The sequence below is a fragment of the Panthera onca genome, chromosome B1, assembly GCF_046562875.1.
Source record: "Panthera onca isolate mPanOnc1 chromosome B1, mPanOnc1 haplotype 2, whole genome shotgun sequence".
NCBI lineage: Eukaryota > Metazoa > Chordata > Mammalia > Carnivora > Felidae > Panthera > Panthera onca.
Window position 1 is genome coordinate 85,669,864 of NC_138342.1, and position 13,536 is coordinate 85,683,399.

The 13,536-nt window shown below is 43.2% G+C and overlaps 1 protein-coding gene across 8 annotated transcripts in view; it reads right to left on the bottom strand.

Moving 5' to 3' along the window:
• Nucleotides 1–2,683: 2,683 nt before the first annotated feature.
• The window catches only part of MANBA (mannosidase beta), a 113,468-nt gene continuing 102,615 nt past the window's right edge, over nucleotides 2,684–13,536 (bottom strand). For all 8 annotated transcript variants that reach the window (XM_078445847.2, XM_078445848.2, XM_078445846.2 and 5 more), the window contains 4 exons: nucleotides 12,087–12,231; nucleotides 8,352–8,494; nucleotides 7,300–7,557; nucleotides 2,684–4,030 (listed from right to left, as the gene is read on the bottom strand). In XM_078445847.2, the coding sequence (XP_078301973.2) occupies nucleotides 3,806–4,030; nucleotides 7,300–7,557; nucleotides 8,352–8,494; nucleotides 12,087–12,231 (771 nt within the window). In that variant the 3' untranslated portion in view covers nucleotides 2,684–3,805. The remainder of the gene's footprint in view (nucleotides 4,031–7,299; nucleotides 7,558–8,351; nucleotides 8,495–12,086; nucleotides 12,232–13,536) is intronic.

Here is a 13,536-nt window from a genome sequence, read left to right on the forward strand (position 1 = left end):
CTAAGGAGGCTGGCAGCATACAGAATTCCTGTCGAAACCGGCTGGATGCTGTATTTCCCTATAAACCCCCCAGCCCTTTCCTGGGGGTGGAGGGGCTTGCAGGTTTTGAAGGCCAGAGCCTGCTGCAACCCCCTTTGCCTGGCTATTGTTCCCCTTTATCCCAAACTCTGTGTTTGCGTTATATTTGGGCCCTGAAGCACAGAGGTTGGTTTTCGAGGACACCTGTACAATGGACAGCCCAGGAGGGCAGAAACTGGTCTGCCTTTTTTCATTGCAATCCCCCCGGGGACAAGGACAGTGCCTAATGCTCAGAGTGCTCCTCGATAAATGCTTGCTAAATGAACGAATACATTCTTAAGTCAAATAGTCCTTAGAGTCAGAACACAGATGTGTCTTAATACCGGATCTGTCTGTGACTTTTAGGGGTTTGTACAGTATCACACAGGTTCATGCCCTCTGATAAGTCAATTAGAAAACAAGAATTCCCTCATTCACTTGAAAATATTATTAAATACGTTTTCTGCACAGCCCTTTAGATTTTATGTGCTTATTGAACTGATAAGATTACATTCACCGTCAAAGCAGACTCTGGGCATGTTTTGAAATGCTTTGGATCTCATGCACAAATAACATCTACTTGTTTTTCTCCCACAATTTTTCCAAGTTGGGGAGTAAGTTTCATCTCTGAGAGCCCAAGAGACTACTCTTTCTGTCTAGGTCTCTGTCACTTTGGGAATGCGTGGGAAACACAGCTTTATTTCTCCTGCGCTCCAGTTCACTTTCATTCCAACAGAGAAAACAATCTTCCTATTTATTTTCCAAGTGACTTCCCATGGTTTGAAAACCCCTCACAATGAAAAGTCAAGTAAGAAAAAAAAAAAAGAAGAGTTACAGTGAATGTGAATGAGAAAATTACCATTTTTATTGTCCTCTTCGTTCTCAGACGAGAAGATGGAATCCTGTGAACCGACCTCTCTTCATCTCACACTCTCCGGAATGTGCTTTGCATCCAGTGCAGCAGAAGGACCGGATCCTGCTCCTTCCATTCTATTAATGTTTGCATAACTACTAACAGAAAAGTCTTCTCAAACCCAGAGCCAAGAGTGAGCACATCAGACCCTAATCCAGTAAATGTGGCAAAATAAAATCTATTAAGATGGTAGAAATGACTAACCACAGTGCCACACATGAGTGTGGAAGAATGTTTCCAGTGTTACCGTTCTCCTACAGAAATGATGTGTATGTAGCATATTTCTCTCCTTTCAACAGTTGTTGTCAGCTTATATTTCTGTCTGTTCATTAATTTATTCTTCCTTTACAAATTCATTCTGTTCTGATGTCTGTTTCCCCTCTTAAAAATACATCTGGAAGACATCTGCCTTTATTTGCTTCAGTTTTACTCTTGCCTCATGTATTAATTGGGTAAAAATGATTATGATGTTAAAAAAAAGTAAAGTGCAGCCACCATTTATTCAGCATTTATTTTGCTCCTGTTGTTTAGTCCACAGAACTACCTTTGAAGGTTAGAGATTATCTGCATTTTACAGATGAGCTAAAGAGCAGGTCAAGTGGTAACCCCAGGTTATACAACCATTAGGCCTCAGAACCTGGGGTTTGCAACCCATGTCAGTGTGGTTGGAAACCCTGCCTTCTCTCACATCCCAGGATGGTGCTTCCATTTACAGAGCCCTCATTACTTGCCAGCACTGGGCCTCGCCCTCCAACTAAATTTAAAACTTATTCTTCAAAACAAAGGTACAGGGTGAATGTAATTATTCCCATCTCACCACGAGAACACTGAACACAGAAGTTAAGTAACTTGATTGAGTGAGTAAGGGCAGAATTGTGATGTAAATTATGGCTCATGCATTTCAAAGCCTACCTCACAGAGCACCCGGCCCAGAAAATTCTTTAGTTTGATACGGAAGAGTGTCCCTGTCCTTCAGCAACTGTTTGATAAAACAGAATTTCAACAGTGACAAGAAAATTATATATTTATCAAGTAAGAAGTTTCTGAGTTGCATCCCCAAATCCCAGGCCTTCATAAGACTTTTATATATATATATATATTGAAATAACACATAAAATGAGGAGACTCCTCGATATTGAAGGAGAGGCCAGGTTGTCTGCATTTATTTTCTTCTTAGTCACTGAACTGTGGCCTAAATCTTCTCACATCTTAAAACCAATCTATTATCTAATTAGTCTTCATTTTATTATTTTTATTTTTTTAATTTAATTTTTTTTAATGTTTGTTTATTTTTGAGAGAGAGAGGCAGAGCGCGAGTGGGGGAGAAGCAGAGAGAGGGAGACACAGAATCTGAAGCAGGCTCCCAACTCCGAGCTGTCAGTGCAGAGCCTGACACGGGGCTCGAACTCCTGTGCCAAGCCGTGAGATCATGACCTGAGCCCAAGTCAGTGGCAAAACCGACTAAGCCACCCAGGCACCCCTAATTCGTCTTGATTTTAAAGCCAGACTTTCACCGCCAGTCCATTCCATAACCAATTACATGATTCTTCCCAGGGAAAACCCTTCAAACATCTTAATTTAGATTCTTTAAACTCTCCCAGTTTATCAAGTAGAATAAAAAGTTGCTGAGAGCTAAAGGGAAATCCATGCCCAGCACAATACTGGGCACAAATGAATGTTTATGGAATGATTAAATAAGCCACAGATGAAATATCATGTTGTCAGTGCAATTTACGTAACTTTTAATTTTTGATGTAGTTTCAAACTTATGGAAAGGTTGCAAAAGCAGTCTAAAAGAATTCCTACACACCTCATCTATTAACATTTTGACCCATTTGTTTCATTATCGATATAATTTATAAACATGATCGTGTATAATAAAACAAATTTACAGCAATTTACAATTAATCAATATTAATATAAAATGATTGAAACCGAAGCTAAAAGAAACACCACTTTGTTGCCAGGGTCAACAAATATAAATCTAACTCACAGCCTTTGAATTGGAAAGTTCATTGGATTTAGCCACATCTACAACCCATACATAATTATGTATGGGTTGACATACATATGACACGCAGGTGACAGCATATGACACGCAGAAGTTTCCAGAGTGACCACAGTGATGTCCATTTCAATGTGAGCTTATTTTTCAAAGGAGAACCACTCTAAATGGCCTTTGAAAAAAAGAAGCTGTTATTGTCAAAACAATATTTTATAACAAAACCCACAAAGGAAAAAAGAACCCTACCCAAAAAAGTAATCAAATGGCGACAGCCAACACCCCAAACTTTCCAGCAACAAAAACAACAACGTGGCTACTACCCAGAAATCTCTCTCTGTTGTGACAGTTGAACCTCCATTTCCTCAGGGAATAATAACAAAGCAGCTTCACTGTGATTATTCATTATTTTTCAAAGCTAACTAGGAGAGGCCTACGTGACCTCACAACCTTCCACAGATACCGCAATGGTCATGTTCCTGCGATTCCCTGAGAGGACTTTATGTGTGGACTTCCTCTCCCGGGTAGGAGGAGGTGGCTGGGTTATAACTGGGTCATAACTGGGTCATGGCTTTGCTAAAGCTGTGGGGGCAGGGATAAAACTACGGTCCTGGCACAGAGGAACACCGATGCACAGCCTTGCTGGAGGATATCACCTGAGTAAACAACCTTTCCCGAAAGAATGCTCTGTACAAAGTCTTCACAGAGCGATGAATCAGATGTGTGGCCGCAAGCAGACACATTTCTCAGCCTCTTCAACTTGTCTTCCGCTTCGGCCGGTGCCTTCGAAATGCTTTATTCCAGAGTTCGCTGAAAATACAACCTGTAACCCCTCAGTAAGTGTCAGTCAGGGAAGTCACGTGAAAAGATTGCTCCAATTCACTCTTGCTGGTGGGTTTCCAAGGGTAAAATAATATAGTCCGTGTCTTTTCAGTCATGAGGAAACCATTGTCACTGAATCTCCCGGGGATGCTTCCTACATCTAACCAAACAAAGGGAGCGACAGCCGAGGTTTCCAGATCAAACACAAATGTGTCACCTTGCTGGGTGATGTTGGCCTGAAAGAAAAAGATAAATTAAGTGAACGATGAGGGGAGATCTATCTATTCTACACACAATACCTATTGGAACATTTCTGTGGCCCATCAAGGAGCACATTCGCTACAACTTTGGTCCTGCAGTTGCCAAAGTCTTATATTCCATGCACTGTGTCAGATACTAAGAAAAAAAACACGGAAAATTTATTTAAGGCTGTGGGAAATTACCAAATTGTAATCTCAAGCCAAGTGTAGAAACATGCAGTCTCTAATTATTAAGGAGAGTGGTTCACAAGAAGCTCAAAAGCATTGTGTCCTTCACAGTTTTTCTCAGGGGATCAAGGGAGGAACATTTTTGCATAAGGGCTGGGAAGCTGAAATGACTTTCTCAGGATATATGCGGCGCTGGCTGCAGAGCACAACCATGAAGCTTGTCTTCTGAAAAGATCCAGCAATCTAGACAGCCGCCTGCCAGGCACTTACAAAAGCTCTACCGTTGGAGCTTTCTCTTTTTCATTGCATGGTCCCATAATGTCACATCATTAGCACTTTTAACATGTGTGAATCCCACACAATATCAGCAAAGGACAGTGCAGTTTCAGTCCTGCCATGAACTAGCCAATTAGCACATGCTAAAGTGAGGCCAGGTTGGGCTGTGCCCTGAGGATAGGGGTTTGTGAGGTTCTCAGTGTGAGTCTGCAGCTGAGTGTGATCTGGTATTTAAAGCTGTGCATTTGACATGAAACATGACTCCTCAACATGCACACATGCCACACGGTAGGGCTGATGTTACATATTATATGTGGCATGAAGAATTTCAGGGCACTGTTTTTACTATATATCATTTTGGCCTTACGTATCATGCAGGGTCCTGAGTTATAAACAAGAAACCGTACTTTGGAGAAAACAGAAAAGAAACTTAAGATGTTTTAGGTATCTCTCGGAGGGTCAGAGATTCAGGACTGAAGCAAGAGGTTACATTCCCAAATCATGCCGCCCAGCTGTTCAGTGAAGACCCTAAAGCAGTCAGTCCCAGGCATGCAATTCACACGGCTGGCCCCACATCCGGCCCACACAGCTGCCAGGAGGCCCCGGCTACTGCTGCTCCAAAGCCAAAGCCAGAAGCCACACTGGTGCCTGCTCCCTCATATTGCCTTCTTCCAATCAGAAGTCGCATCTCAATCTCACTGCCGAGTCCAGGTTGGAGCTTGTACCCTGGCTTCAGGGAGCCATGGAAAACAATTTCCCAGCATCCTATTGGGGATAGCGCACCCAAGCGTCTGGCCTATATTAAGCGGGCAGCAAATGTTAGCTATGGTTACTATTATTACATCCCTTTAGGAAGGGCAGGTCTCATTGAAATCCAAATGAGGTAGGACAAAGGAACAAGTCCCACTTTTCTCTCACACCCACTTGTCCCAGGCTCATGAAGGCCTGGCTTAGGAAAGAGAAAGAGATTTCAAAATCCTAAGTCTAGAGATCGCAAATTTATCTGCTACATATTTTTTGGTTTTGTTCATTTTTTTTTTTCTGGAAAGAAACTACATCAATGTATATAATTCCCTTCATAGCTGTTCCACATCAGTTATTATAGATAATTTGCATTTCGTTATGTGAATATTTCGCTATTAAGAAAGATATGTTTTCAGTTCAAAGACTGAGTTTTTATATGATTAAGTAAATGCGTGACGCCTGGGTGGCTCAGTCAAGCGGCTCAGTCATTTCTCCGAAATGAAACCACTCTTCATTTCGGCTCAGGTCGTGATCTCATGGTCATGAGGTCAAGCCCCACGTTGGGCTCCACACTGAGTGTGGAGCCTGCTAAGATCCCCCCCCCCCCCCAGCCCCTACCATGCTCATGCAATTTCTCGCTCTCTCTCTTAAAAAAAAAAAAAAAGTCTTAAGTAAACGCAATAAAAACCCTCTCACTAAAGCATTCTCAATTAAGTAAAGGTGTAAAACAAGCTTAAACTTCACTAAAATTAGAGAATAAAACTTTCTTGAAGAATACATTTAATCACGGTGTGTGGGGGAAAGGGTAGGAAACGTTTTAAATCAACTATACAGATTCCAAGGTCTCCAGCTGCACAATTTTTATAACAGCACATCCTGGTCATCCCATTTTTTTCTTGGCAATTATAGATTTGGTGATTAAGCTACTTTGAAGCAGTAAATCAAAGAGAGTAGAGGGAATTTCTTTTTTCTATTTTCGAGAGGGGGGAGGGGCAAACGGAGAGAGAATCTTAGGTAGGTCGATGTTGGGCTTGATCCCATGAACCATGAGATTATGACCTGAGCCAAAATCAAGAGTCTGATGTTCAACCAAATGAGCTACCCAGGTGCCCCTGAGGAATGTTTTTATTTATTTATTTTTTTTTGTTAATTTTTTTTTTTCAACGTTTATTTATTTTTGGGACAGAGAGAGACAGAGCATGAACGGGGGAGGGACAGAGAGAGAGGGAGACACAGAATCGGAAACAGGCTCCAGGCTCTGAGCCATCAGCCCAGAGCCTGACGCGGGGCTCGAACTCACGGACCGTGAGATCGTGACCTGGCTGAAGTCGGACGCTTAACCGACTGCGCCACCCAGGCGCCCCTGAGGAATGTTTTTAAAAATTGATTGACTCGGGGCGCCTGCGTGGCTCAGTCGGTTAAGCGTCCAACTTCAGCTCAGGTCATGATCTCAGGGCTCGTGGGTTCGAGCCCTGCGTCGGGCTCCGTGCTGACAGCTTGAAGCCTGCTTTGGATTCTGTGTCTCCTGCTCTCTCTGCCCCTCCCCTGCTCACGCTCTGTCTCTGTGTCTCAAAACTAAACATTAAAAAACATGCAGAGACTCTACTTAAACACTCAAAATCAGCATGCTTCTCCTGGGGCTTCCTGGCTGCAGCATGTTACTCCTCCCCTCTACACAGGTTTGCTCCAGTGTCAATGCAGCACTTCATACTTCAAGAATGAGGCAGCAGAGCCCCGGGGACAGAGCCTGGAATGCAGTCAGTGCAGGAGCCATCAGCGGTGATGACTCCCACTGCCGCTTCCTGCTCTCTGCTCCAGCCCCCCTCCGGAGGGGCCAAGGGATAGCAGGATGGCAGGAACCCTAAACTTTGACAAACACCGAGTTCGAAAAAAAGTCATTTGGTCTTTGCTTCTAGTGGAAAGAGGCTGACCTTTCCCAGGTCCCAGGTAAACTCAGCACCCAGGAGAAGTTTTGCAAAATGCAGGATGCAGCATGCTTGCCCCCAAAGCAGGGCAGGTCTGCAAGGCCACCGTGACCCCAGGCCACTGGTACTTACGGTGATGTGTGCCTTCTGGAGCCCCACGGTCTCATTCAGCGAAGACAGGAAGTGATGGTTGGTTGGGCTCACAAGTTGGTTGTCCGTTGAAAGGTAAAAGGAAACCACACAGCTTTGCCGGGTACAGTTCCCACAATGCCCCAACAATGCAGGCACCTGCTCCTTGTATAGGAGAACGGCCTTCCCTGCTTCCATGACAAAACGCTCGGTCTCAGAGGAGCACAAGGGCTCCAGGGAACTCCACGTGTGGACTCTCACCTAGGGAGACACAAGACAGAGCAAAACCAAACATTCTTGGTTACTTGGTTACTATTGTGTTTTTTGTTTTGGTTTTGGTTTTGTTTTGTTTTTTTAGAGAACACCAGTAATAATAGATGCAAGTCAGAACAGCAGAACTGGTTAAGAGCCTATGAACCCTGGGTTGAACAGGGTTCGACCAGTCCTACTATGTAGTACCATGTAACTGAGCAAGTGACTCGACTTCTCGAAGGCTCTGTTTCTCCACATGTAAAACGAGAATAATAACAGCACTGGCTTCACAGGCGGTTGTAAGAATTAAACAAAGTAATCCATGGAACACACACGACCTGGTGTATTATTGTTATTCTATAACCGTCACCTATTCACAGTGTCCTCCAAATTGCAGCCTCCCAGGACTGCTTTGAGGTTCTTTTTTTTTTTTTAATTTTTTTGTTTTTAGAAATTTTTTTAACGTTTATTTATTTTTGAGAGACAGAGACAGAGTACGAGTAGGGGAGGAGCAGAGAGAGAGGGAGACACAGAATCAGAAGCAGGCTCCAGGCTCTGACCCATCAGCACAGAGCCTGACACGGGGCTCGAACTCACGAACTGTGAGATCATGACCCGAGCTGAAGTCAGATGCTTAACCAACTGAGCCACCCAGGTGCCCCAGGGTTTCTTTGAGGTTCTACCCTCTCTTTTTGCCTAGCATTGTTTTCTCTTTTCTTTTTCCTGCAAGAACTATAACCAAATCACTCAAGAAATAATCAAAAACTCTCCATCTTAAAGAGAAAAAAAACCAAGCAACTTACAGTGAGTGTCGCTTTACAGTCAGAGTGAAGGTCTGACACACCATAGATGAAAAACGCATCTTGATCCTCAAATCCCACTGGCAACAGTGGAGCGAAGAAATGTCGAGCAAAGTAATGAAGCATTTTCCACTTTCCTCCATATTCTAAAAATAGTAAAGTTAAGACATGGCCAGGGTGAGACAGTCAGGGTTATCCTGCCCGTGGTCCAGCTGTGCCTGACTTGTCAGGATTCCAGGGACTGGGCACAGGAGGGAGAGTCCACAGGGGCAGGAACGCACATTTGTTGAGGGCTCAGAACATTCTGGACATTACCTCATGGCATTCTTACATCTTTAACATCTTTAACATCTACCTTACAAATGAGGAAACGGAGGCTCAAGCCATTAAATCAAACATGCCACAGGCAGTACTTTGAGCCCAGACCTGACTCCTAGGTAGTACTTTCTCATACATAATTCTGCTTCCAGGAGCTCAGTGTACCAAAGGTCCTTTTTACTACATACACATGAAGAAGGAAATCAGTAGGGCGGTAATAAAAATGTTACATATATTAGTAATCGTAAGAAAATGTTACAATTGTATCAAATATTATAAATATTCATTTATAAGAGTTATGGAGAACGCAGTCAATAATATTGTAATAACTTTATATGGTGACAGATCGTAACTACACTTAATCATGGTGGGCACTTTGTAATGTACACAAATGTCGAATCACTACACAGCACACCTGAAAAAAGCATAGAACACTGAAAAAAATTTAAAAAGTAACAGAAAGAGTTATTTAAAACTCACAGTCTCCTTTTCCCATACACACAAAATCCTCTGAGTGAAATAAAACCACCATTATCACAAATACCTCTGGCAAATGTAGACTGGAGAACACACAGATGACAATTCATGGCAGTTGCTCAGATACAATTAGAAGCTTTTGAGAATCTATTATTTCTGTGCCCTGTTGGCATGTGTGGTATGCTTAATCCACAAACTAAAATATATGTTCAACATGCCTCTATTTCAGAAAGAAGATCTTTCCCCACAAAGCACTGTACTTCTGAACAACTTCAAGAGAGATGGCAGGAAGGGAAGCGGGGAGGAGGGGTGAGGGGGTGGGGTGTGGGGGGGGAGATGTCATGTCCAGAATTCACAGTGCACGCTGCTGACATGTAGGAATGTGGTTTGAAGTTCAAATAGAAAGAATTTCTTCCAATTTTGCAAATTTCAACTCTCAGCCCTTCAGTCACAACTCATAATAGTTCCCCTTAAAAACAACAAACAGGGAGGGGTGGACAGACCTTTCCTATTAGATCTATAAAATGAACTAGAACTTACACAATTGACCTTGAATAATATGGGGGTTAATATGCACCAAACCCTGTGCAGTCAGAAATCTGTGTGTAATTTTGACTCCCCCAAAATTTAACTACTAATAGCTTACTATTGACCAGAAGCCTTACCAATAACATAAACTCAATTAACCATATTTTGTGTGTTGTATATATTATATTCTGTGTTCTTACTATAAAGCAAGCTAGGGAAAAGAAAATATTAAGAAAGTCATAAGGAAGACAAAATACATTTATAGTACTGTACTGTATTTACCAAAAAAATCCTAATATTACTGGACCCACACAGTTCAACCCCATGTTGTTCAAGGGTCAACTGTATTTGGAAAGCTTTCTCATAAATGGAAGATGGCTCAGACCTGAGGTGACTTGCACACTCTCACATGTGGTATTCATTACAGGGAAGACCTCACGTGCACAGTTCTAACTTCATGGTCACACGCAGAATACAGGAGAACAGCAATGGAAACAAAAGGTCTCACTAGGACACACACTAGTTGCTAATCAGTGACAAAGTATGGATACCAATATAATATCCTACATAATCAGCTAAAAATGCTATGTGATTTCTGGCTTTTCCATTAGCTCTGTAACTGTCCAAGTTGATGAGCCAAGCAAAATAAAATGTCCAGGTGGATTTCTGTATTTGCAAAATTGTAACTAAAAATGAGGCTTATTTTTTAAAAGGAAATATATAAGAATCTTTCGGTTCCAAGCAGCTATGATACCTTTGAGGTATCAGTATTTCAGGTGATAAGAGGTGACACATACTTTTCCCTACCCCACCTGCACACCAGATTTATTGAGCCATTGAAGCAGAATTAAACAGAGGCTATGAGGCTGCCCAGAGCAAGAATACACACAGCATAACCTGTCACACCTTCTCTCAGGCTCTTGCTTTCGGTAACGGGTAGAAGAAGATGGTGAGCCTCTCCATGGAGGCACCATCCTGCAAGAGTTTAGAAAACAAATTCTTGCTCTGCCATCATACACCTGTACTTGGGTTTAGTCACCCTTTCTAAAGAACTCATTCAGGGGCGCCTGGGTGGCTCAGTCGGTTAAGCAGCCGACTTCGGCTCAGGTCATGATCTCGAGGTCCGTGAGTTCGAGCCCCGCGTCGGGCTCTGTGCTGACAGCCTGGAGCCTCTTTCAGATTCTGTGTCTCCCTCTCTCTGACCCTCCCCTGTTCATGCTCTGTCTCTCCCTGTCTCAAAAATAAATAAAACGCTAAAAAAAATTTTTTTTTTTAAATAAAGAACTCATTCAAAGAATCTGCATGCAGTCATTTAAGGGAAGAGTTACAAAGACTGGACTCTTCCAGTTCTTGAACTAAACTCTGCTCCAGGAGTCCACAAGCTCAGCCACATACAGAAGGCAGGGTCAGGGTCTAAGTGTCTCTGAACAATATCTCTTTGTCCAGCTTTAAGCGTCCCAGAAAGGCTACTCCCCCCGCGTCTACCCCTGATTCTCATTCAATACTCTTTTATCTGGTTGGTGTTGATAAAGACTTTGGTCAGAGAAACTGGATCAAAACTCCAATTTCCTGCAAGAGGTGATTCAGCACTAATGAAAGCATGCAGGCAATGGACTCCTTTGGATTTACTTCCACAGCTAATTTAAGAGCCTCCCCCAGCAAAGTGGCTTTTTTACTTTATGGCCTTGCCTCATTTTTGACCCAAAACATTTGTTTATATTTCTGACTGAACTTTGCTTCAAACCACCTCTAGTGAACGCCAAAGAATCATTATTACTCCATACTTTTAAAAATGTATCAAAACAGAATAATTCAACTGCAGGCACCATGCCAGTCTTATGTGTTGCCAACTAAACGGGTTCAACTGATAACTCTTCCTACTTGGATTTCTGACTCTACTACCTTTCTCCTAGAGATAAATAAGGCAAAAATAAGACCTTAGAAGTCTTAAGTGGTGGTGGGGGGGGGGGTGCTTAAAGGGGAATCTAGGAAAAGGATATTCTAACACTTACTTGGGCCAGCCTTCCACATGGTTGAATTCATCTAAATAATTTAGAAGAAAAGATGCTTAAGTAAATACTTCTTTTGCTTGGAAAGTCCTCGTAATTAAATTCAAATTTTTAAGCAATAATGATGAGACACATGGCTGAGATCTTCATGCATGAATCTATCCCCTGGATTAGCTCGCTTTTGTGACTTTGCACAGCCCAGAACTCAAACCGGGCTGCCTCTGAGGCTCCCCCCAAAAGACTAGGAAGGGGGGCAGGTTGGTTCATAGGCTACTGGGGAACCTCCCCTCCCCTGCGAAGGGGTTCTACTTGGGTTAATTTGACCCCTCAGGCCCTGTGCTTTCTCAGTGCCTCTTCACACAGGTATTGCTTTCTCTCACATGCACAAAGATGCTGAAACACTTACCTAGGGAAGCCCAGGAGGGAGCCTGCCAGATATCATTCAGCTGCCAATAAAGTGCGCCCATGGTGTGTCCTTTTCCATCCACTATCTCGCTGCGACTGCGGCGGTAGAATTCAGTCTCTATTTTGACACACTGAGCCTGCATCACCTGATTCAGGGGAGAGCATTGAAGCACGGGTGTTATTGTTCGATGTGAGTGTTTAGGTCTGAGAAAACAGCAGGCTTGAGGGTGTTTTTTAAAGTTGTGTGTAAGTGTTTTATTTTATTTTTTGAGAGACAGAGAGAGACAGAGCACGAGCAGGGGAGGAGCAGAGAGAGGGAGACACAGAATCCGAAGCAGGCTCCAGGCTCCCAGCTGTCAGCACAGAGCCTGACGTGGGGCTCAAACCCACGAACCACGAGATCATGAGCTGAGATGAAGTCAGACGTTTAACCAACTGAGACACCTAGGCACCCCTTCCCTCTCTCTCTTTCTGCCTCTCCCCGCTCCTCTGCCACTGCCCCTCTCTGCCCCTCCCCTGCTCGCTCTCTCTCTCTCTCTCTCTCTCAAAAATAAATAAACATTTGAGAAAAAGGAGAAGACAAAAAGAGAGAGGACAGAACCTAGCAGCCAAAGAGGATGCATGTAGTGAGGGGAAAATGCACAGGCCCAGAATGAAAGGCCAGGGTGGCCAGAGAGCAAAAAGCCCAGAGCATGGGGCGCCTGGGTGGCTCGGTCGGTTAAGCGTCCGACTTCAGCTCAGGTCATGATCTCACGGTCCGTGAGTTCGAGCCCCGCGTCGGGCTCTGTGCTGACAGCTCAGAGCCTGGAGCCTGTTTCAGATTCTGTGTCTCCCTCTCTCTGACCCTCCCCTGTTCATGCTCTGTCTCTCTCTGTCTCAAAAATAAATAAATGTTAAAAAAAAAAAAAAAATCAAAAAGCCTGGAGCAATGGAAGAGAGGCCAGTGAGATTCCAGGATCAGACCTGGGAACGTTTTGGTGTGTGCCCTAGAGGCAACTGGAAGTCATGGAAAGCCTGTATGCTGACAGGTGAAGTGACCAGATTTGCATGCCCACAAGAAGATACTACTGACTGAAAGAAGAACGGACTGCAGGGACTAGGAGTGGGAGACCATTCAATGTGGGACTGGACTCTTTCCTAGGATCCACATTTATAAAGTAGGAAAGAAGTAAAATAGGAAAGAGGTTAAATAGGAAACAGGAAAGATAAATAAGAAAGAAGTAAAAACAGAATTCTGAAGTGGGAACAAAATATCAGTGTATAACCAGAGTAGGAAATTATCTCTTTCCGGCAAAAAAGAAAACTTCTAGGACAAAGCCATAACCTATAAAATAGTCATGCTTGTGCTTAACTGGATCTAATTCAGAGGACACCTAGATATTTTACTCATAGCCTTGGTAGAGGTGATTTGGATTTTCTTTTTCTCCATGGTGAATTTAAGCTTCTTTTCA